The sequence below is a fragment of the Protopterus annectens genome, chromosome 3.part0 (assembly GCF_019279795.1).
Source record: "Protopterus annectens isolate FY-2018-M chromosome 3.part0, PAN1.0, whole genome shotgun sequence".
Lineage (NCBI taxonomy): Eukaryota > Metazoa > Chordata > Ceratodontiformes > Protopteridae > Protopterus > Protopterus annectens.
The window spans coordinates 833,259,782-833,285,184 of NC_056731.1; the positions used below are offsets into that span (position 1 = coordinate 833,259,782).

Genomic DNA, 25,403 nt, shown 5'->3' on the forward strand with positions numbered 1-25,403 from the left:
CCTGGTTGCCTAACTCTGTGGAGCTGCGTTAACACAACAGCAAATGCGGGGCTAATGAAGCAACAGTGAACAAACCGAATTAAACAATTTAACCAATGAAAAAGCTCAAAACTGAGCCCAGTGCCAGTAACCTTCAATCAGATGAGTCCTAACTGAACTCTTCTGCCACAAGGGTGCAGGGGGGTCCTTTCCAACAAAAGATAGCCTGGTTTAGTGCTCAGTTTAACAAACAGAACCAGATTCAGCAGGTCTGAATCTAGTCTATACTACAGCAGACAAAAATTGCAGCTAACCAGCAAGAACGGTTTTAAAACCAGTGCAGCAAACCAGCAAAAACTGTTTTAAAACATCAGCAATTGTCAAAGGAAAAATATACTTTAAAAATGATCAATACACGGTAGGTTCAGGTTAAGGCACTTTAATCTTGCGGCAAGATGACAAAAACGTGCTAATACAGTTTGTCTAACTAGAATCAGGAAATGCAGACATTTTTATACATTTTCTAATAAGACATTGCCTACCAAGCCGACGTAGTAAATCACACGTTTCAACATCATTATTTCGTAGTGCTTGTTTATATCATTTCTGCTTGTACTATCAATTTTTGTGAGAAACTTCCTAAGAAAAACAACGTGGCCTTGGCTACCACCGGTTAGATATATGCAATGTTACCATTCAAGGGTACTATGGCTAATTTGAGCACAAAGCAAGTATAGATTACAGTTCATTTCTCCAACAGTCCTTTGTCTATGTTATCTCGAACTTCTGCAGCTGTGCACGTTCTCATACTTCGAACAGAGCTGATTGTTCAAAATCATTACATTACAGAATATAGCATTGTTCATTCATTTCTTCCTGACCTAGCAGATAATCACCTGCTTCTCAAGTACATTTCCAAAAGGCATAAACATGAATATTACTCTGCTAGCAATTACTAGGTCAGAGGGCATCTTGCAAGTTTCAGAAAGCACACTGCAGTTTCAAAAAGCATCTTTTAGTCTCATATGAAACTCAGCTGTATATAAAGTAGTGCATATAAAATAGAATGAAAAACGTGTTAACTTATTTAGTTTCTAATTAGCATTAAGCACACACATTAATACATATTTTTCTGACATTTCCCCCCTGTTAATACTTTTTAATTCTATTTTCAAAAGAATAAACAGTTTGCTTCTCCTAACCTCTTCCATTCAGGATTTGCAGTTAAGAGAGTCATTCAGTTTAAACTTATGAAAGTGTTTCACATTTCAACAATTCTTCAATTTCAGTACTTTGATACAAAGTCTCAGAAACTGATATATCTATAAATTTTTTGATTAACTTTTTCATGCAGGGAATACCACAGCAAATACATGCTCCTAATAGGAGTAATCCCACACAAATGGCAATCAGGATGTTCATTAGGATGGAACCCCACCCCCCAAACAAATTCTGGAAAAAATCCGTCAGAGGGTTTGGGCCTGGTTTGGTCATGGTCGACACTTGCTGGATCACCTCAAGATGGTAGTTTATTTCGTGCTGGTTGTCAGGAATGTACGAACAGCATTCTTCTTTGATTAAAGCGCACATACCACCTCTCGCCGCTAGGGTGAAGTCGAGAGCCATGCAGTTCTGAAGCACCACAGTTCTCATAGCATTCAGTTCATCAGTCACTAATTCGAGAGCAGAAAAAGTTGCGTTGCTTATAACTTCGAAAAGTTTAGACAGTTTTCTCAGCTCCCAAATTGATTTCACTGCGCCATATGCAGGGGCTATGCCTGCCCGTGATATAATGGTGTCACTCAAGTCCATGTGTGTTAGTTTATCTTTATTTTTTACGGAGTTATGATTTCTCCATCCTGCTTCGATTCGTCCTACTGGATTCTTGGGTCTCTTAATCGGACTTCTAGGTTTGCTGCTGACATCTCTGACGTTTCGAATTTTTCCCTGAGGCAAAGCTGCAGTGTGTCGTATGGCCGGAACCAGGTAACCCAAAAAACAACTGCCGGACCAATTCTCAGGTAGCCATTTATATGCTTTTTTCCCACAAACAAAATAACAATTCTCTACTTTAGTATTGATATAAGCTTGCTTTGCATGAAACATTTTCTTATCAATAATAGAAAGCTGTTTTAAAAGAACAGGATTATGCTGTATCTCACCAACACTCTTATGCATCTTAGCAAAATATGCATCATAGTTTGTATCACAAATAGTTTTAGTCTTACTGGGTTTAATATAACATTTATAAGAAACAGTCACATTGCAATTGCTCCAACCCACCTGAATAGTGTCATTCTTGTAAAAACATACAATCCCTTTTTGTGTAACAGGTAGGTACAATGCTATTTTGTCTTGTGACTTCACAGGTGAAGTATCAAAAATCAAGTTTTCCCAGGTCTCATTGACCCCTAGGGGGACAGCAGTCATTAATAATCCCCCGTATGCTGTCAGTATAGCTGTGCAAACCCAGCAGTCTCAGCATACACATATTTAATGCTTTGGTAAGTGTTAGGATGCCAGTCTATGAGTAATGCATCAAGTTTGATCAGTTCAACTTTTGTGGCTGGGAAAAGGAAAGGCCACAACAAAAAGATCAGTGTTATCAGTATGGCTATCAGAATAATCATGCAAATTTTCTGAGGTTGTTCTGCATCTCTGTTTGCTCTATACCTGGTCATTTTGTTCTCGTTGTGCAACAGTAACAAAGTTTTTGTCCAGTTCAAAGTTCTTAACCAGTTTACAGTGTGTCAAATGAATCCAGGACGCTCGCTGTGCGATCTTGACTGCAGTGGGTATCGACAGTAATACCTGGTACGGCTCTTCCCACTTCGGAGAACTCCAGTTCTTTTTCTTCATGACCTTCACCCAGACCCATGCGCCTGGGGCTACTGCTGCTTCCGATGGTCTGGTTTGCTCTTTATCTGAAACAGAATTTAACTGCAAAAGTTTGTTATTCAAAAATCGCCTCATATACCCTGCAAGTGAACTGTCTGCTCTGCAGGCATGCGATGTTTCCACTGAGGTGTATAATGTGCCCTACCAAACAAAATTTCAAAAGGAGTTAACCCTTTTGCATTTGGAACAGTTCTCATGCTCAACAGTGCCAGAGGTAAACAGTGCACCCAGTTCTTTTGTGTCTCACTAATCAATTTCCTAAGCTTATTTTTCAAAACCCCATTGTGCCTCTCTACTAATCCTGCAGATTGGGGGTGGTATGCGCAATGATTTTTCAGAGAAATCCCGAAATAACGGCTAAGTTGTTGTATAGTTTGATTTACAAAGTGTGTGCCATTGTCACTATAAATCTTTTCCGGTATGCCAAATCTAGGAATAATTTCTTTAACGAGGACTTTTGCAACAGTAGCTGCATCTGGATTTTTAGTTGGAAAAGCTTCCACCCATTTGGAAAACATATCTATAATGACAAGGCAGTACTTTTTATTTTTGCATTTGTTCAGCTCTATAAAATCCATACAAATAGTATGGAACGGATACGGTGCTGTAGGGAAACTCCCTTGCTTAGGTTTCAATGCCCCTTGTGCATGGTGCTTGTTACAAACATGGCATGCTGCATAACAATTTTTTGTGTAGTTTGTAAATCCATACGTCGTAAACACTCGATTCACTAAACTGTACCATCCCCCTGTTGAGACATGGCACTGCCCATGGCTCAACAAAACTGCATGTCTAAACAAGTTAGATGGCAAAATCGGTTTCTTCTCTTTGGAGATGTACAGTCCCTTCTCAAGGATTGCTCCTCGTTTTATCCACTTTTGTTTTTCTACATTTGTAGTAAGTGTCTGCATTGTTTTTAACATTTCTAAGTCTAAAATGTCAGATGGTTGTAATTCCTCACTCAAAAGAAATACTTCTGAAGCTGAAGCTGCTTGTTTTGCAGCTGTATCAGCCCTCGCATTACCTTTTGAAATTCTATCCTGTTGCTTGGTATGAGCTACGCATTTGCAAATAGCTACTTTGTGAGGTAACTGAATAGAGTCTAACAAGTCTAAAATAAATTGCGCATGGTTAATTGGTTTACCAGTAGATGTAATCATTCCTCTATTTTTCCACTGCTGCGCAAAAACATGTGCAGTAGAAAAAGCATACTGACTGTCAGTAAAAATGTTCACTCTCCCTTACCTTTTGCCAAGGTACATGCCCTTGTCAAAGCAATCAATTCTGCTGCTTGTGCAGATAAGTTGTGTGGTAAAGACTTTGCTTCTAAAATCTCGGTATCAGAAACTTCTGCATACCCCACTAGATTCTGCCATGTAGGACCCCTCCTGCATGAGCCATCCACATAGTATGTCACCTCGGCATCATCCAAGGGCACATCTGTGAGATCTTTTCTAGGTAGTGTCTTTTGCTCAATCTCCTGCAGGCAGCAGTGTGGTTTGCCATCTGCAGGGGTTGGGAGCAAGGTTGACGGATTCAAAGTTGTGCATCGTTCAATTGTCATATGAGGTTGGCTCAACAGTATAGTCATACAGGAAAGATGTCTAGCAGGAGAAATATATGCTACTTTTTCTTGCAGTAAAATAATCGCGACTGCATGAGGCACACTCAATGTGAGAGGGTGGAACAATACTACTGAGGCTGAAGCCTGCACTGCCATTGCAGCTGCGACCTACTGCTTGTACACAGTGGGGCAAGGATCGCGCCACTGGGTCTAGCTGTGATGAATAGTAAGCTATGGGGCGTTTTGTCCCCATGCTGTTGTGTTAACACTGATGTCATATAACCTTGCTTACAATCTACAATTTGAAAAAATAGTTTGATAGTTTGGTAATCCTAAAACTAATGAAGAAGCTATCAGTTGTTTCAATTTGCGGAAGCTGATTCTGCTTCTGGTGTCCACTGTAATAAATCTTGTGCTGCCATCGGCTTTTTGAATATCAAATTGGTCAGCGGAGCAGATTCCAAGGCATAGTTTGGAATCCAACTCCGACAAATGTTAGTAGTACCCAGGAAGGACATCATTTCCTTCTTGGTAGTTGGTTTAGGTGCTTGTAATATTGCTGTTTTTCTGTCTTCATCTAATATTCTGCCTTCTTTGGATATTACATATCCCAGGTATTTAACCTGTTTTTTCCAAAGTAGTTTGTTTTTGTTTACTTTGTGTCCTTGAGTGGCTAAAAATTGTAGTAATGCTATGGTATCCTCTCTGCATTCTTGCTGGGTGGGGGCTGCCAGCAGAATGTCGTCTACATAAAGTAAAATCTGACTGCCTTTCGGTGGGATAAATCCCGCCAGGTTACTTGCCATTTCTTGTGCGAATATTGTTGGACTTTCACAATATCCCTGTGGTAGTCTCGTATATGTATACCTTTTCCCCTGAAATGTAAATGCGAACCATTGTTGGCTGTCTGGGTGTATCGGTATTGAGAAAAATGCATTGCTAATATCTACCACAGAAAAATACTTTTGTTGAGGTTTCAAATCATTTAACAAAGTGTGTGGATCTGGCACCGTAGGTGCCCTGGGTATAACTGCATCATTTACAGCTTGTAAATCTTGGACCATACGCCATTCTCCGTTTGCTTTCCTAACAGGAAATAAGGGTGTATTACATGGTGAATCAGGAGATTCTATCAAGACTCCTTCCTTAAGTAAGGCTGCTATTCCTATTTCTGCATCCTTTCTCAAGGGATACTGTCTCTTTTGAGGTCTAAATGCTGATTTTGGCGTGATAGTAACTGGTCCTGCTGTACGAATAAGTCCTACATCTGATTTCCCTGTTGACCAGAGAGTCTCTGGTATGTCTCTTAAGGCTTTTTCCTCTTCCTCTAGTAAGAGTGCTACTCAGCTATCCTCACTTGCCTGTGAGTGTACAGCTGGGTGTGTCTGTGTTATCCAATTTAATTTCTGCTTTTGTACTCCCTGTTCGGAAAGTTCTAACTCTGTCTGCTTTTCCCACCTTGTGACTTTTTCTCCTAGGTCTGCCCACTTCAAATTTCTATCTTTAGTTAAACTCAAATGTGGTAATCGATTAGATTTGTAAAGTGCTAGGAATTCTTGGGGCAGTGAACAGCATACTACACTGTTTCCTTCTGTGTCCCAGTACAAATTTCGTAATACTAATCTGTTAGCATGGTTTCTAAACAGTTCTTGCTCATGTTCTTTATCAGGTTCTGGTCTGTTACAGTAATATAGAGTGCAATGCAACAAATGCTGTTTATCAGTGTCAAGACAGGGGGATTTACTGATGGCTACGTTCATCAGTTCCTCGATTACTGCCCCTGGACCAGTCGTAACGAAGTCCTGGCTGTACCAATAAAATGGTTCACCCTCTGGTCGCACTACAAAAGTATCCATTTGTCGCTGTGCTTCCATACCCTGCATAGTTGGAACTACGGCTATGCCAAATATCTGCATTAGGTCTCTTCCCAAGAGATTCACTGGGCATTTTGCAGAAACAACAATTTTGCTTTTCTGGGTCATCCCTGAAACTGGGTCAGTTATCGCTATGTTGTGGGAGAGTGGCTCCCGATGCAGCTGTCCATTAGCTGCTTTCACTAATATGTAGTCAAGTGATTCTGAATTCTCTGGTAGTTTGCAAGGATGTATCAGGGTCCGTAAAGCACCTGAGTCACACAGAAATCTAACTTCCCTCCCCTCTACCAGAAGTGTAACTTCCGGTTTTGTGTCTGCTAAGTAGAGCTCTAGGCTCAATAATGTTAAGTCCAAAATTTCATTTTCTTCATTATCTGTGATTTCATGCACATCCTCTACCTCTTCTATCACATCCTCTACCCCTTCTATCACATTTGCGCTTGACTTTTCTTGTTTATCCAGTGATTCTTGACTACCATATAGTCATTCCTCACCCTCCTTGTCTTCTGTGGTTACCTTTTTATTTTGCCTGCAATCCCTTGCTAAATGTCCCTTTTTCCCGCATTTGAAGCATTCACCCCTTTTCTTTCCTCGTTTATCAGATTGTTTGTTTCCCTGGGTATTTTTCTTACCCTTCTTCCCAGTTTGTACTACAAAGACTTCTGATCTGTCTTCTACTGCAAATACTTGAGTTTTCTTTTTTTTTTGCTATTAAAATGCCTTTCGGCATGTCTTGCATATTCAAGTAATGACTGTAATCTACTTGTACGATGATCTACCATGTGCTTTGTAATAAAGCTGCTAATGGGTGCAATACTGCCTTTTAAAAATGCATTCTTTAACTGTTGCTCATATGGGGAATCATGTGTTTGGTCTTCAGGTAGCTGCATTCCACAACGGTTATTAAAACATTCTAATAATCTGGCATAATATCTATCAACAGTTTCACCTTGTTGTATGCATTGATTAATGCAAGTCCAATCAGCCCTAGGCTTCCATTTCTCAGAGATTCGGACTGTCAGACCTTTCACTCTGTTGTCCAGTTCTGCGTTACTATGTGGGAGTGGTCTAAGCTCTGCGTCACGGGGATTCCAGTTGCCACTGATCATGTGCCAATCTGGTCCTACGATTTGTCTAACTACTTTCTCTAATTCCTCTCCATTCAAATGGTAACTTAACCTCATGCCCTGTAAGTCTTCTAAGAATTTTCTAAAATTAACTTTTGAATGGGGAATTCCCTCTGTGGCTTTCCAGATGTCTTCCGGTGTCCACGGTCTATATACTGGAAGAGTTGCGTCTTGTCCTGCCTGTGGATTTGGTACTTCTATGAGTGGACATATCTCTTCTTCACTCATAGCTTGTGAATTTTTATTCATTTCTTATAATTCAATATCCCCTCTTAAGTTGCGTGCTCGAGACCTGGTCTCGATAGGATCCCTGACAAACGGTTTTGGTTTTGCAGGAACAGCTGGGTATAGCGGAGGTGGATCAGCTTGTCCACTCGCTTCATATTCTGGTAAGGGAAATGGAGGGGGCGGAGGGGCTGTTGCTATTACCAAGTTATTGTCTTCTTTATCTAAGAACATTGCTTTTGAGTTTTTAATCTTTTGTTCCCTGCAGTTTGCTTCCTCAAGCCACCTGTGTGCCTGAGGGACTCCTAATTGTCGTTGCTTTTTTAGCTGACCTTTTGCGTCTGTTTTAAGTTGTCTAACAAGTTTAATAAGTGAAGGTTTATCTAAATTACCATCAAATTTGTATTTATTAACCCATTTTGTATAATACCTAACATTATCAGCACGCTGTAATTGCATATATTTTGCATCTTCGGTTAAGGGCGGGTCTCGGGAACTTTTTGTGCACTGATTTCCCATGTTGCCTTAGCTAAGTTAGAAATTGTTACGTAACCCTTTTTATCACGTGGTACCATGATTTACACCTTTTCACAGTTTATCTAGAATAACTGCTTACCTATTCTGTTTCCTTGATCTATGACAAGACAGCAATCCTTTTTGTCCCTGATCTGCACATGCAAATCTCCCTGACAAAACAATAATACTGTAACAAGTCCCTGATCTAAAACAGAAAAAAGGTAAACTCCTCCTTACCTGACCCTCCGTGTGTTGATCCCATCGGAACGTTGACTTGTCCTCCAATCCCAGATCAGAAACAGTGGCTGGCCTCTTTCGAACGACAATTCAGTCGGAGGTCTTTCAAAGCAGAAGAGCCGATGTGGCCACTTCTCCGTACGGGTGCATGCCACCGGGCCCAATTCTGACCTGAGCCAGAGTGAGAGATATGTTTCCGGCTCGAAGGACCAAACTGTCAAAGGAAAAATATACTTTGAAAATGATCAATACAAGGTAGGTTCAAGTTAAGGCACTTTATTCTTGCAGCAAGGAGGCAAAAACTTGCTAATACAGAGTTTGTCTAACTAGAATCAGGAAATGCAGGTATTTTTATACATTTTCTAATAAGAGACATTGCCTACCAAGCTGACGTAGTAAATCACAAGTTTTAACATCATTATTTCGTAGTGCTTGTTTATATAATTTCTGCTTGTACTATCAATTTTTGTGAGAAACTTCCTAAGAAAAACAACGTGGCCTTGGCTACCACCGGTTAGATACCATTCAATGTACTATGGCTAACTTGAGCACAAAGCAAGTATAGATTACATTTCATTTCTCCAACAGTCCTTTGTCTATGTTATCTCTAACTTCTGCAGCTGTGCATGTTCTCATACTTCGAACAGAGCTGATTGTTTAAAATCATTACATTACAGAATATAGCATTGTTCATTCATTTCTTCCTGACCTAGCAGATAATCACCTGCTTCTCAAGTACATTTCCAAAAGGCATAAACATGAATATTGCTGTGCTAACAATTACTAGGTCAGAGGGCATCTTGCAAGTTTCAGAAAGCACACTGCAGTTTCAAAAAGCATATTTTAGTCTCATATGAAACTCAGCTGTATATAAAATAGTGCATATAAAATAGAATGAAAAACATGTTAACTTATTTAGTTTCTAATTAGCATTAAGCACACACATTAATACATATTTTTCTGACAGCAATATAACAAAAATACAGTTTAAAAGTGGAAAATACAGTATAAAGTTGTACTATTGTTAGCAAAATGCTATAGATTCTTTGGATTGCACAGATGAATACAGCAGAGCAGTTGCTGGTCCTAAGCTAGCAGCCTTTTTGGATCACTTTAAGCTTAGCAAATTTCTCCTTAGTGAGAATCAAACCCAGTACCTCTTAAATGTGAGGTAAACACCTTAATCATTTTGCCAGCCACAGCATTCTTAGTAATCTTCAACAAATGGACTTGATGTCACTTGTACAATTGATGCAGTGTTCATAAGAACCTCCAAGAGATGGCCTGAAATTAGTTGTACACATGATGCGACATTCATAAACTCTCCAACAAATGGTCTGTTTTTGCATTTAGACATTTGCTTTCAGCTGTGCTTTTTGGCAGTAATATAAGTGGTAGCAATTTGTAAAACTGCTGTTTTGCAATGTTTAATTTGCCCATCAGTTTGTTTTTTCCATTGCATTTAACCATTTTGCCATTTTTCAGTATTTTGTTCAGCTGGGTCTCATCCCTGAAGGATTGCAAGAAATGTTATCACTCTGAGGCATGGCTTCTTATTGGCCGAATGATGATGTCCAAGGTCTTAACCAAGACAGCTTTATTGTGTAATGGAAAAAAGATGTTAACATGAGTTTCTATATTCTTCTGATGCAGAGAAACATCTTTGAAATCAGATATCCAGAAGGCTGAAGTTGAGTAAAAACCAATTTTAATAACAATAATAAATGTGCATATAATGAACTGGTGAGCACTTTCGCGGCTTACCCGCTTCTTCAGACCATAAAAGGTAACATACTTTAAAACCTTATATACAGATAACCAGCCATGCAATTAAAATGTCAAATCACATGATACCAATTAATGATGCAAGCCTCTCTTCTTCAGAGCAGGTTTTAAAGACACAGCATTATTTTGACCTGGGTGCACAGTAGCCCTCAGGTCAAGACTCCATCTTAACTCTATGTACTCTGTTTCGTTAGCTGTCTCACCTCCTCTTATATTAGTGCCAAATTTATGCAAAATCAAAAATTTAAATAGATGGGTATCCTCCGTTTCCATCACATGTTTCGCCAATGCATTGCTTTCTTTTCCATTGCGTATATCATTATTGTGCTCAAGCACTCTTTCCTTCAATGTTCGATTGGTTTTCCCAATATAGAACCCTTCACATACAGTGCACTGTGCCCAATAAACTATGTTCTTATCAGTGCAGTCAGCATAAAAATTAAACTCAATCTTCTGCATAGTTCTAAGATGCATAACAGAAGTGACTGGCCACACATGCCTGCAGGCACTACATGATCTACAGGCATACATGCCTCTCCTTTCAGAGTGTACCCTATCAATATAATTTTGTCTATAGCATAAACGTTGCTTTAGAGTTTTATTATTTTTTAAAGAGAATTGTGGATCGGGCCCAACTACATTACTTACACTTGGGTCCTTCATAAATATTGGCCAATTCTTTTTCACCATATCACAAATGACATCAACATTACTTGCATATGTTAAGGTCACTCTGCTAGTATTGCCTTCAGGTGAACGTGTCTCCTTAGCTTATTGTTCTACGGGGTCAGAGAAATTGGGTCTAATCTCATACCCAGTAGCAGACCTGGCCTCATTGATGGCCCTCTCAATGACCCCTATTCTGTAACCACGCTGTTACAGCTCTATACATAGAGTATCCAGAGCTTCTTCTAGCTCAATTTCATTAGTGTATAGTCTCATTACTCTAAGCACGTGATTTTTAACTGCATTCCTTGGAATGTGCCTAGGATGCATGCTCGTGGTATGTAGTATGTTGTTCTTCCTGCAGGGTTTCCTATACATACTAGTACCTAAGCTTCCTGGCTCATCCGTCTTAACTAGTGTCAAGAAAGTCTATCTCCTCAACCAAGTAATGCATTGTAAATGAAAGAAAGGTGGTTGTATTTTGCAAATAATCTACAAAGTCTAATAGTAGATTAGTTGGTCCTTGCCAAACAAAAAAGATGTCACCCACAAATAGTCTATAAAATTTCACATATGATCTAAACCTAGCATCTGAAAAGACTGACTGACTGCTTTTCCCAGTATGCCAAGACAATATTGGCACATGCCATGCCTATTGCAACCCCCAGTGTTTGCAAAAACTATTCCGATTCAAAAATGAAAACATTATTCTCTAATATTAAATCCAGTAGTGCACACAGTAGCTGTACCTTCGGATTAGAGAAAACTCTATCAGATGTCAAAAAAAGCATCACGCTGTCTATTCCTATATCATTTGGAATGACCGTAAAGAGTGAATTGACATCTAATGTTACAGACAAGATATTTTCCAAATCATCCGGGTCTTTCAACCATTGATGTAGGTCTTGTAGGAATTACTTGGTGTCTTCACTTATCACTTCAGAATCTTGTACCTTTGGTTCTTGATCTAGCTTTCATGCAAAAGCTGGTTCTAAGGATGTCTATACCTTACCTCTCAACTGTCTATATTTTTTGCCTCACATTTTTGGTCTGTTTCTCATAAAGTTTATGGTTTTCTGACATATCACTGAGGATTGAAGTCTCAAAATAATGACATGCATTTTAGTTTGACTTCATATCCTTCAAATAATGGATGCTAATATAAATTCTGGTATTCTAGCAACTTTCTAAGTTTATAAAAGGAATTTAAAATGTGGCCCTGTTTTTGGGCCCTTGTCCCCTCATTATTTTAGGCTTTGTCCAGATTTCTTGTGCTAAGAGTGTGAAAGGAATGGCTTGTACTCACAATCATATTGCCAAGTATTTCAGACATTTCTTAGGATTTGCTGTGTCTGGCTTACAGAATCACTTCTTTGGTTTACCATTTGGACTCCCCCCACTGCACCATGGACAATTTCAAAATACCTAGCTTGAGTCATTGCTTATTGCATATCAGAGTATTCATATGTTTTTCACATATTTGGATGATTGTCTTTATCTTTTCAGACTTTTTTTTCCCAGCTGTCAAGAGTCCATAGCAACTGTTTAGGAACATCTCAGCCTGGGTTTTCAAATAGATTGAGATGCTGCCCTTTGCCAGACTATACATGAGCAAGTTACAATGATACCTTGAATCAATCTACACCCTTTAACTTTTCAGATTCCAGTTCTAGGATTTGAAAAGAGGGAGATTGGATGTTGGGTAGACAAGACAGTTTGCCATCCAGGTCGTTCATTCCGACCCCATTCCAGTCAGTCACCACAGACACTTCAGACTTGGTGTGGGGGAGTGATTTCAAAAGGGGTACAAGTGCAAGCTGTGTTGGAACCAGTGGACAGATAGATGCACATAAGTCAGGGAGGTATTGCCTGTTACCAGTACTTTGAAAATGTTGAACCATCTCTGGTCCCCAGAACCTGTGCAAGTGTGTAAAGACAATATCTCAATTAACTACACAAACAAATGGGAAATACCAAATCATGCCCTTTTTGTAGATTGGCTGTGGTAGCCTTGGAGGTAGCAGTTCAGCTCAGTCTAACTCCTCAGGCTTCATATATTCTGTTAGAGCAAAGCTTTACTGCAGATAAGCTCAGCAGGAGCAGGTTATATCCCAGAGAATGGACATTTCATCCTGTGGTCTTCCAGGAATTGATCTGACTGTGGATAGCACCTCAAGTAGATCTGTTTAACTCCTTTCATAACAGATTAAAGAAGTTCTGCTCTGAAGTTCCTTGCAGTTACGCCTTGAGGACTGATGCTTCATCATTTCCATGGACAGGAATGTTCCTACATGCTTTTCCAACCATTCCACTGATTACCAGGGTTCTTCTAAAGATCCAGAAGAACTCCCCAAAAATTGTGATTGTGATTCCTTCTGGCCATGGCAGTAGTGGTTTTGTTTTCTAATTCTGGTGAAGAGCAGTAACCACAAGCTTCTTCACAAACTGGATTTACTTGCACAAGGTAGGGGAATTTGATGCACCCTCCTATCTGGAAACTTTTCAGGTAACCATCTGGATGATAGAATTTTGGTACCTTTTAGATGCCTTTTTTTCTGAGGATGGTCCATCCATCTATCCCCGACCTCTTTTTTCCCCATTTTTTTCCACATGAGGTCGGGGTGTCACTTCAGCAGTGACAATCATCTCAAGCCAAGGTTTACACCGCCAGGTGGCTAGTTCTGCCATGGTAGTTCATTCATACCACACACTCTCGAATTTACAGTGTCCAGTCCACCTACTGCATGTCTTTGGAATGTTGAAAGAAACCAGAGCACCTGGAGGAAGCCCATGTGACTGTAGGGAGGACATGCCGACTCTGCACAGAAGGCACCCCAGCCAAGAATCAAACCGGAGAACCTTTTGCTGTGAGGCGACAACTTTAACCACTGCACCACCACCGCCGACCTGAGGATGGTCAGCAGGTACTAAATGAGTTAAGAAAGCCTGCTAATACAAAATCGTGTGTGTGCAAGTGGTAAAGTTGGTCTATATGATGCCATTTAAAGATCCAGTACCCTTTTCAAGCCTGGTTGCCTCTGGTTTCTGATTGTTTGTGTGAATTACTGTCCAAAGATTGATCATCCCATTTCTGCTTGTTTGCCCTTTGATCTTCCCCTTTCTACCAATGCTCAAGTTGCAGTTTTTGAATGGGGCTTTACTTGCTTACTCACTTAGGAAACATGTTGTTCCTCACTGGGATCTAAACTTTGTACTGAAAATCTTACTTTTTCTCCAGTTGAACCAGCTCATGTGGCTGAATTGAGGATCTTAATATGGAACACTGTTTTCTCATTACTTCAGCATATACTAGGAAGAGAATCTGAGTTACAAGCACTGATGGCAAGTCAGCAGTACCTCATAAAGGACAGGGTTAACCCATCTTTAATGCCAAAGTGGTCTCATTGTCTTCTTCCCTGATCACATGAATAAAGGAGAAAAGATTCTTCACACCCTGTCTACAGGCAGCTCAAATACTACCAGGTCAAGACTTGGGCTTTCAGTAAATCAGCTGTTCATTTCCTACATAGGTAAGAAGCACAAGCAGTGTCAAAGCAGAATTTTTCCAGATGGTTGTCTCATGCCATTGCCTTTTGTTATACTCTCTACATTTCCAGGTAGAGGTCTGTATATTCTTTCTTAGCTTTCTGGAAAGGCATGGACTTTTAGTATGCTAGAGGCAGTGACTTGATCCTCTGTACATACTTTTACAAAGCATTACAAACTTGATTCCTTTTCAGGGTACCAGAACAGGTTCTGAATGACCATTCTCCAGGGACTCGTGATTGGTCTCATCCCTTCTCATCTATGCTAGTTGACCCATATAGCTTAGTCTACTGCAGCAGTGATGTATATGTTGAACACAGTAACAGTAGATGTTTTAATAGATCGCTGTTGCAGTAGCCTCTGCACCCTCCAACTTCCTTATTTTGTTTTCTTTTTGTGTTGCAAGGGTGTGGATGCACACATACTTTTGTATAGTGTTTAGTGTTAAACAGTTTCATAAAACTGTTCTTTCAGGGATTTTGCCTTCCTTCCTACATAAAATATGCTCCACAGTAATTTACGCCCCAGCTGTCTTTTTAAGGAGTTTGTCTCCAACTCTTGACAATTGGAGCATGTGGAAGGTGCCGTTAAGCCTTTAAAAGCTGACCAGTCTCTGAGGTAAGACCCATATAGTTTACACTACTGCAACAGTGATCTATTAGAACATCTACTGGTTTACTTCATAAGTATACTTTTTGTCTTGTAGTTCTACTTTAAAGTAAAATAGGAAGCTTTAACTTTTGAAAGAAGCGAGTCTGAAGTTTATCTTAATTATATTTAAATTTGTAACCTGAACTTAAAATGTATATCATGTCTGGCATCTTGTAACTGCTGTGCAGTCTGAAATCCAAGTCTACTAATGAAGTTCACAAGGCAAGTCAGTCTGTGGACCACAGTCACATTGCCAGTATCCACCATAGTAGGACATTCTGCCTCTCCAGGAGGGCAAAACAAGTACTGGTCTGAGATGAATTTATGGGCACCCACCCAGCTGCCAAGGTTTGCCGTAAAGGGCATGAGGGTATCCCTTTGTTTTACGTGCACTGGAAGATTATTCAAGAGGTGGAAGAAATCCTGAGAAATAACTCTGACCCTACAACAGCATGTCTTACTTGTTTATGGAGCTTGAAGTCTTCAGTTTGAATATTTGTGGAGCCACTTGTGTTTTTTTTTTTTTTTTTTTTTTTTTTTTAAGGTTTTAGGAGCTCAAAGTGGGATGGGCACATAGCAGGAGTGTGTGTAAGACTGAGTAAAGGTATACCCCTTCACGTCTGTCTTGTCTGTCTTGGTAGCTGAGGGTCTTTACTCTTGTGATCATTTTAGTTGGGAACATCTAGGTTCTTTCTGAAAGCATGATGTGTTTGTATAGATACATACTAAAAGAGGCATTACATTTTGTAGTTGGTCTGATCTGTGAAAAGTGTGGAAAACTGTTAACATCTTTTGACCTTCATGAGATCACCTTTAGGTATTTGTTTGGTTAGATGGAAGGTAGTTAAAAGAAAGGTTTTGGTCTATGAATGTGCTGGAGTGAGATTCTGTCTATGCTGTAAGCTACTGTTGAGGTTTATTTACCAAAGGTGGCAATGCTGCACTTCTTTGCATTTAGTTTAAGCACCTTTCTAATGTATGGTTTAGTAATTGCTGTAGTAGTATAGTATCTGATGCTGAGAGTAACAGTACTCTGTCTTAGTGATTTTGAATTAAGATAAGTAGATGTTGAACAAAGTGTCCTAGTACTTATCCCTGAAGAATGACTTTAGTCACCTTATTGCTTTTTTACGTGGCACTTCATTGGGTCTGTCTGTCTGACAAATTTGCTATCCATCTTACTGCATAAGGGTCTGCTAGCATGGGGAATAGTGTCAGGCTTTCTTCAGATCTAGGTATGCTGAATGAACTTCGTGGCCACTATCAACTGCTTTAGTCTTTTGAAAAATTGTATTAATTTAAGTAGACATGGTTTGTCTTTGACAAAAAACTATATTGTTGAAAGTCTATAGCAATACATCAGAGATTATGAAATCAGTTCTAATTTGTTCCATGGGCTTGTTAGGCTGATGGGTATATAATTTCTGGGATCTGAGGAGGCATCCCTTTATAAAGTGGCATAGTGAAAGTTTTTTTCCATACCCAAGGAGCATACCTTGTGGCTATGCGCATTTTTCGGAGAGTGGTCAGAAAGGGTATGTTTGCTCATGCTGATTAAGCAGCTTGGTATATTTGGGCATATAGAGGTAGTATTTTTAGCTTTACAGAGTGCGGTTAGACTGTGTTCCATAACAATCTTGGCAAGGAAGGGGGTAATGAATTTGATCAACTTAAATTCACTGACCTTCACACCAGTCAGTTATCCACAAGTACATTAGCTGTACCTTTAGTGTCAGAGTTGGGAATACCATTATATTTTTGTACTGATGACTCGTGTTTCTTAATTGGATGTAGCTAAAGAATAATTAATGATTATCCTTCTTTTGGATGCTAATTTTGTGTTCCACTTTGATCTGCCTCTTTGCAACTTACAGATTTTTGCTGATCTTTTTGATAAATCAGAATCTACCCACGTTAATGACCTGTATTACAGGCCTTAATTAACTTTCTCTCTCCTCAAGTTTAATACTGGCATTCCTGCAGTGAGGCTTAGTTTTCCATTTCCTAGTATATTTGGTTCTCATTCAGACTGCATGATTTATGCTGCTTGTGAAATGAAAATAAGAATTTATTGGCACATTGGATAGGTAAGGTTAGATGGGGGCTAAAAATCTTCCAGCTGAAATTTGTTATCATCATAAAATGTTAATAGGATGGTCATTTTAAAGTCCTGGAATTCTGGGGTTTCCATTGTGTATAGCTGTCCTAAAAGAGATCAGTAGTTTGTGATTGGATTTGACCAGAGATGAGGATTTCACAAGAGTAGTCCAAGTAGGTGCAGTACTAGTAGGGAAGATGTCGGGAAGATTTTGACTGCTAATGTAGTGCTTACTCTTTGTACAAAGGAGGTAGCATTTACTAAGTCTGAGTCTTTGGACATACTCATCATGTAGGTGCTTCAGCTAATGGATGGATAGTTGATATCGCCCACTTGAAAGGTATTTTTATTTATCTCATATTTCAATAAGCAAAATTAGAAATCTTTCACGGTCCTCCAGAGAGTTCAAAAAATGACCCATTGCAGGTTGTGAATGAATAATTTGTCTTGTTTTGCTGTAATTTTGAAGTGGATCAGGTTCTGTTAATGGGTCATGGGAATTTGACTAGAGAAAAGTGAGTTTGTGATCAATATTGATACTTCTTTGGAATTTCAATCAGGCCTAAATTAGTGATAGGCACTGAAATCAATAAAGAGGGAGTACTGTCTGCACGTTGAAACCATGTCTTTCGTGCATCTGATGCCAGTCTTAGACCATCCTGAGTGCCTTTGATGTTGCATATTTTGCACATGACCTGTGATGATATCTTGATTCATGTACCAGTTTTGGGTCACATCTGTGTACATAGGTAGTGTGTACACTTGTTTGTTTTATTTTCCTTGGTACTGTGCTGATAACTAGTGGCAGACTAGTTTTTCCAGACATCACAAGTGCTTGAGAGTCAAGCTGCATACACTACCTTTTCAAGGATTGTACAGTGGCCCTGAAGAGGATGTTTAGTAGTTTTGACCACTTTGAGAGGTTCAGGGCTGGTGACGAACAGTGTGTTGCCTAGGCCCTGACCACCTAAATGCTGATTGTTACATTTGTTCCTCCTTTGGCCAACAGGGCCTAGTTGTTGGATAGGAAAATAAAATTGATTATTATTGGGTTTCTCCCAGGTTCCATGGGAGAAGCAGCAGGCTGATGTTCTTCATATTTCACTGTTGCAGTAATTTCCGCTTCCTAAAGGTGCTATGAGACACAGGTAGCAAGATCTTCTGAAAAAGAAAGGGAAAGTACTATGGAAAGATCCAAGAGTAAAGAAAGTGGCAGTGAGAGTCCTAACAAAGAAAGAGACCCTTTATTCACTTCCCACCAGTTTCTCCAGCTCCAAAAACTTTAGGTCACTGAGGCTGTGTGACATTGGTTCCCATCTGTTTGGATCTGTCTTGGGTAATTCTGAGACCATTGCAGTTTTAAATTGCTTCCTGAAGAGAATATCTTCTCCATGGTCTAGATATTTACAGAAGGACCTCTCCAGATTTTTGTCCTCCTGGCAGTCCAAAGCTACATCAGCCCATTAGAGCTTCTTGAAGTTTTGTAAACATCGATTTGGACAAGATAACATCATAAAGGCCTACATAGGTATGAGAGTCATTCCCTTCCCCCCTCAACTCTGGTAGAGAGAACTGGTCCACCCACCCCTCTTGTAGTTGCTCCTTCCTGGTCCCTATGGATTCAGAACCATGGTTTTCCCTGATAATCCCCTGTCGTCATTGACATGCATGGGGTCTTCATTGACAGTTTCTCTTATGCACTCGACTCTGAAGTCCTTGGAACCAGTGACATCTCAGAGACAAAAAGTGCATGCTAGTCACCCAGAGGCAGGTTTGACTCTAGTCTGGGTCCTTGCATCTAAATGCTTCTGTCTTTGATAGCTTGGTTCCTGTCTCAGCCTTGGACCTGATTGGGTCATCAGTTCCAGGGATTCAATTTTCTAGTCCATTGACCTTGGCTTTAAAGCTGGATTGGAAGTGATACCATTCGCTACCAGTGGCTTGTCCTCTGTTTTCTTAGGATTTGAGAAGATTTTGGTCAGCCATACCACTCTGGGGGAGGACACCTCTCTCTTAACCTCAGGTTCACACAGACCTCCCAATGTGTCTGTGATCTTTAGATATCATCAGTCTTGCCAGGGACAGCCTACTTCAGAGACCCACAAGCCATCCCTTGCTCAAGACACCAAGGACACTTCTGATTCTTCAGCTGCTTCCTCACTAGAACAGTACAGAAAGTGTAACAGGAGACAGTTGGACTACCCTGCAAAGTCTCTCACTGAGGACACTGGCCTTTTTGAGGGGGAAGGTTCCCCTAGGTCTGCCCTAAAGACACCTCACTTGGTGAATTAATGGAACTATCAAAACAAAAGGGGGTGAAGAAGTGTTCTTTGAGGCCTTTGGAGCAGGCCCATCCACCTCCTGCTGACAGGCATTTTGACATTGTTTCGCTGACTGTTTGGCAGTATCCTGACATGGTGGAACCCATCAGACACAGACACACCACACAGACACACACAGACACCAAGGTTCTTGTTTGTCCCAACAATTGTCCTCATTGGAGCTGCTATTGCAGCAGCCACAAAGAGAGTGCCATCTGAAGGTAGCTCCATGGTCCATCTTTGCAAACCAAGAGTCTAGACTGATAGATCATTTTGGGACGTGCTTATATGTTCTTAGAACCTTTTCCCTTTTAAGCAATAAATTATATTGTTCCTATCATCAGATTTCAAAGGGAATGAACCACTGGACTGTTATATTCCCTACGGAGACCTCAGACAATTGAGAAGAGGTGGTAGTTGGAGTCTCTGTTGTCTACCATATTGTTGATCACTGATGTCACCATGAGGCCGATTTCCAGTGCAGAAAACTGGGCATCGAGATCAGCATGTACTGGTATTGTAATATATAACTATGCTTGGTTATGGTTATGTGATTTCACAGACAATTATAAGGTATTCTTCCTTAATGCCATTTCCTTGGTTCATCTCTTTTTTCAGACCTAAGGTAAAAGATACTTTGTCTAAAAGTGATCTAGAGGGCAAAATATCTACAGTAAGAGTGCATTTCTCTAATCCTCAGACCTTTTTCTAGGAATCGGATGGGAGGGAAGTATCCCTGGGTTAGTAAGTCCCAGCATTTTGTCACCGACTCCTTTTTGATACGGCACCCTAGAACAACAGAAAGGGGGACTCCAATGGACACTGCTGTAGAGGCAGAGGGCTGGGTGCAAAATCAAGGGTTGAGGTCCTTTTACAGATTAACTGTTTCAGTATAAAGGACTGCCCACCTCCTTTTCTTTGGAGGCAGTCTGGAGATGTCCGTCTCTTCGACTACAAAATTGGATGACCATCATACAGGATTTGTGGGTGAACAAAATAATATCCAGAGTCTACATAATTCAATTCAAAGCAAAAAACATTCCTTCTTTCAAGACCTTCCCAGACTTTTTAATCAGTCAAATAAGGATCACAACCCAAAAAATTTCTCAGCTGCTAGAAAGCAGAAAAAAAGTCAGCCAGAAGGTCCCATTAGTCCAGAAAGACTTTGGAGTCTACTTAAAGATTCTGTTTAGTTCCCCAAAAAGGACGACAACATCAGGTCCATTTTAGACCTCGGTGATCTAAACACCTTTGTGAAGAAGACAAAGTTCTGGATGAATATGGTGCAATCTATCCTCCCCCTTCTGGAGAAGGAGGATTGGATGTTCTTCATAGACCTCCATGATGCCTGTTGCTTGGAGCTTGCTCGACAGTTCAGAAAGTACCTTTGCATCTGGCTTGGGAGTCCGTCATTATCTATTCATTACACTGCCATTCATTCTCATCCTAGCCCCCTTGTTTTTAAACAAATGCATGGTAGTGGAAGCTGCACTCCTGCAGTTACAAGGGTTCCACTTGTTCCTGTATTTGAATGTCTGGCTTCTCACTACAAGAACAAAAGAATCCTTAATCCAGGCAATAGATTACTTGCTTCTATTTTGTAATGTTTTGGGGAATTTCCATAAGTTATGAAAAGTAAATATTAAACTCACTTGATTATTGGACTTAAAAGTTGCCATTTAGATACAAAATCACAAGTAGCAAAACTGGGTCTATATTAAATCACCGAACGCTTAAAAAAGCGAACGGTGATTGATCGACCCTATGTAAGCGAAAGCTTACAATGTTGTGTCAGAACAGCGATTTTTTTTTTCCAAGGGAAAAAATTGCTGTTCCAACAAAAAATAAATAAATAAAAATAAAAATGGATTTAAACATTACATTAAGTGGGGGGCTTCACTCCCCCACCCCTACTAAAATATGCCAACTCCAAGACAGCACTACAGTGCCGAAAACAGCAAAGTATTGAAGCGGCCAAGCAAATTCTTTCCCAGGGAAAGAATTCGCTTAACAGCCACTTCGATATTTTTTAAGTTCAACCAAGATGCATTTGAAAGAATGCGTCTTCGGTCTTCTAATATAGACCCGCAAAACTACCTTTGTTAAGAGTGACTTCCCTTCTTTTACAAGCTCAAGAGGTCATCACTATTCTAAATCCACCAACATCCATAATCATTTGTTTACTAGGATCCGTGGCATCGGTAACATCATGCCATCATGAAAGTGCTGCAGTGGAGCCTTTTGTTCCAGTGGTCCCTGTTGACACTTCCTTTTCTCCATCCAATCAAGATAGCTCCCTCTGCAATTGTCACTTTTCTTGGTAGATAACTTCTCCTCTGGTAGCACAAGGATGTTCATTCCTGCATCCTCTTTCTTTGGCCAGTGTGGCTGGTAATAAGGTCCTAAGTATGCATCAGTCGTGAGGGACTTGGGCACCCAGGTTGATAGCAATCTGACTTTTTATCACCATATTGCCTCTGTTGTATGGAAAGCTTTCTACATGGCCCACCTCATTAGTAAGGGTATCTCATCCAGGGACAAGGTGGTCATAACATCCCTGTAGTCTTCCCCTTATAAGACCCATTATTGAGTACAATGCCCCTTTCGACATGTACCTCACAAAGCATATCTTGCAGCTGGAGAGACCACAGAGGTTCCTCACCAGGAGAATCCAGGTCCTCAAACATCTACTGTACACAGGCTAAAGGTCCTGTCCCTTTACTCAGTCTCCTACAGACTCCTCAGGGGTGACATCTGTCTGTCACACAAAGCAATCTCAGACCCTGCCTTGTTGGGACTGCTGCATATCTGCAAGTCGAGCTCCACTCGAGTAACCTATACGCATGACCTCAACCTGGTCTGTGACATCAGTAGGACTTGTTGGCAGGACAGATTTGTGTCTCAGAGACTCACCCTTTTGTGGAATAGACTCCCTCTCCACGTCAAGCAGAGTACCTCATTAAACCCTTTTTAAGAGCAACCTGGATAACTGGATGGGGAACAGAAAATACACCCCTGGGATTCCACCTGTTTCCCTGCTGGACAGTGGCTTAGGGTGCTGACTTGCTGGAACATGGCTAAATTCTTGGCTAGGCTTGTAAGGGCCTCAGGGCTAATAGCCTAGTAACTTCCTATGATCCTATGGACACCTCTCCATTGGGGTGGGGGGCATTTCAAAGGGAAGACTTTTCAAGGGACTTGGACTTGTCAGGAGGCTCATTTTCGCATCATTGTTTTGGAGATAAGGGCAGTCTTACCATTGCAGGCTCTACAGAATTTGCTTTCCCATGGTATGATTTCTGTCCCGATGGACAGCACTTCAAACAGGGTGGAAATCCACTCTTACCTACTATGTCGAGAGGCATGAGAGTATAATAATGGGCAGTATCTGTGCACATATGAGTTTTTACCAGTGTTCTAGTAGACAAGGTGAGACGCTGCATTTTTATGCCTCACAAGTAGTCCGTCAACAATTCAGAGGCAGTGGAAATCAGCTGCTGGGGCAATCCTTGCTGTCACATTTTTGCATTTCCCACCAATTTGAAGTGCAGCATCTATTTTGTCTTCCTGCCTTGTCAGGGACTGTCACCAAGGAACACTCTTGTCCATAGTAGGCCACCTATTCTTCTCTGTGCTTACCCACAAGTTCATCTGATACCAAAGTTCCTACAGAAAGCTTCCATGTGCAAGGAGAAAGTAATTCTCATTGTCCCCTTCTGGCCCAGACACATTTGGGTACCTTACCTGTGGCCTTATCTTCTGCTACCTCCCTGGGGGCTGGATCCTCTTGCAGATCTACTATGATACCCATCCGGCAAGCCACACCCAGGCATCAAGTCCCTCAAACTAAGCACATGGTTTCTGCAATTCCAATAATGGCCACATATCTTTCTCTACCTTTTGGAGTGGTACACATTCTTATCACCTCTCAGCAAACTTCCCCTAGGAAAATCTAAAAGAACAAATAGAAAATGTTTTCAATATAGGCAATAGAGGATGGACTTAAACCTTCTTCTGCCCCCTTTGGTTCATTCTGTATTTCTTGACAGGTATCTCTTACTTTGCTAGGTATTCCACTGTTAAGGTTCATTTAGCTCCCAGTTCCAGTTTTCACTTGAGAACCAATAATTCATCTGTAGCATATCTGGAAGTCTCTAAAGCCCTTCTAATGAGAACTTTCCTTTTGAGACCTCCTATTAAAGATCCAGTTCCTCCTTGAGATGTTGCCTGTCTTTATTCCCCCTAACTATTTGAACAAATGTGAATACACCTTGCATGCATTTGATCACCACCAGTTCAGATTTTACTAGCACCGCCCAAAGTCATTGTGGAAAGATGATTGGCTGTTTACATCTTACTCTAAAACCAAGTAGGGATCCAGAGTCTCTAATGTATTTCTGCCCAGATGGCTCTCAGATTTCAATTTAAAAGGACTACATGTCTCAGCGAAATCAAGAGCACATTCTATTATGTCTGTTTCTACCTCAACAGTCTTTTTCAATCATTCATCATTAGATAATACCTGTGCTGCAAGAAATTTGTCTAACATACCCGTGTTTGTCAAATGTTGACAAACTGGATCTCCATTCCAGATCCAGGGCAACCTTTGGTTCCACCTTAATTATACGCATCCTTCCATGATGTCACCCAGGATCTCGGTAGCTAGAGGACACTGTCCTATCTGTTGAGATGGATAGAGGGGACAACATAGGATTCAGTAGTTATGTACTAACTATAGTTCTAGATAACTGTTTCCTGCTCTCTCTGTCTCAACATCCTGCTCCCTGTTTTCCCCCTTCCAAACTGTCATAATATCCTTACCTTTGTTTCTAGAAATCATGATGGACCAAGCTTGAAGCTTAATGTGGTGCATTTATTAATCACCTTTATTCTCATTTGTTGATTTTCCCTTTCTAGGGGTATTCTTGTCTATTTTAGGGCAAACTCGATCTGAAGCAATACTGTTAGTGCAAGGAATTATGGGAGAGAGGATATTGAGTACTGGTGGAATTATGGGAGAGAGGATATTGTGTACTGGTGGAACTCTGAAGTTATTACTGGCTCAGATCTGCTCTTGTGGTGGATAATGCATCTGTTGAGATAGATGGAAAAGGGACAAGGATTTAGTATTATAGTAACAAAATAACTTTCATTTTGACTGTTATTATCATGACCCATTTGGATATTGTCTGCTTTCAGTGTGGACAAGGAAACTGTTTTACAGTGGACCATGTTTCTTTTTCAAATAAATTTGTTGTATAATATGAAGTACATGTCTTGACAGTTTATCCTAGGAGAGTGTATTGGGTGCTCCATAATTTACATGTTCATGCTGCTGTAGTTTGTTGCTTTAGTGTAGTTTTATGGAAAAAAGATGAAATTACTTTTTGCATGTTTATGTATAGCATTTCATGCTTTCAGTTTACACTTGGGTTCCAGGTTGTTGCTCATTGCATTTGTATGAGGGGGTCCAGGTTTGTGTTTGATTTCTATTTTGCATTGCATCATTTTTTTAATCCATTTTTGCTTTAGTCAGGTAGCATGTGACTTGTTTTTAATTATTTTTTTCTGCTGGTATTGCACTTTCTGCTTCTGAGTAAAAATTGCTTTTACTGGTCACCAAATGAATTTGTGCCATGCTGTCTTAAAATATCCATTTTTATACGCAATGGAGTCTTGTTTAAAGCCAGTCTTTTAACTGTTTATTCTGGTTTAGACAAATTGTTTCCCGTTTGAGTATTAGTTGTACATTTTTTATAAATGCTGATGATTTCTCCATGAGTGTGTGCAAGTTTCTGGATACTGAGGTGAGAACTGTGACTTGAAGATTGAGGAGATGTATATTGTACTTTATTAACTGCCCTGATACTAAATGGGTTTAATAGTCTTTTTTGCTCTTTCTGTTGTAGATGTACA

General features: G+C 40.3%; 1 protein-coding gene across 1 annotated transcript in view; it reads left to right on the forward strand.

The window, feature by feature from the left end:
• The window catches only part of ECI2 (enoyl-CoA delta isomerase 2), a 390,640-nt gene that overhangs the window by 43,760 nt on the left and 321,477 nt on the right, over positions 1 to 25,403 (forward strand). The window contains exon 4 of the mRNA XM_044065169.1: positions 25,397 to 25,403. This exon is cut by the window's right edge and continues 63 nt beyond it. Within this exon, the coding sequence (XP_043921104.1) occupies positions 25,397 to 25,403 (7 nt within the window). The remainder of the gene's footprint in view (positions 1 to 25,396) is intronic.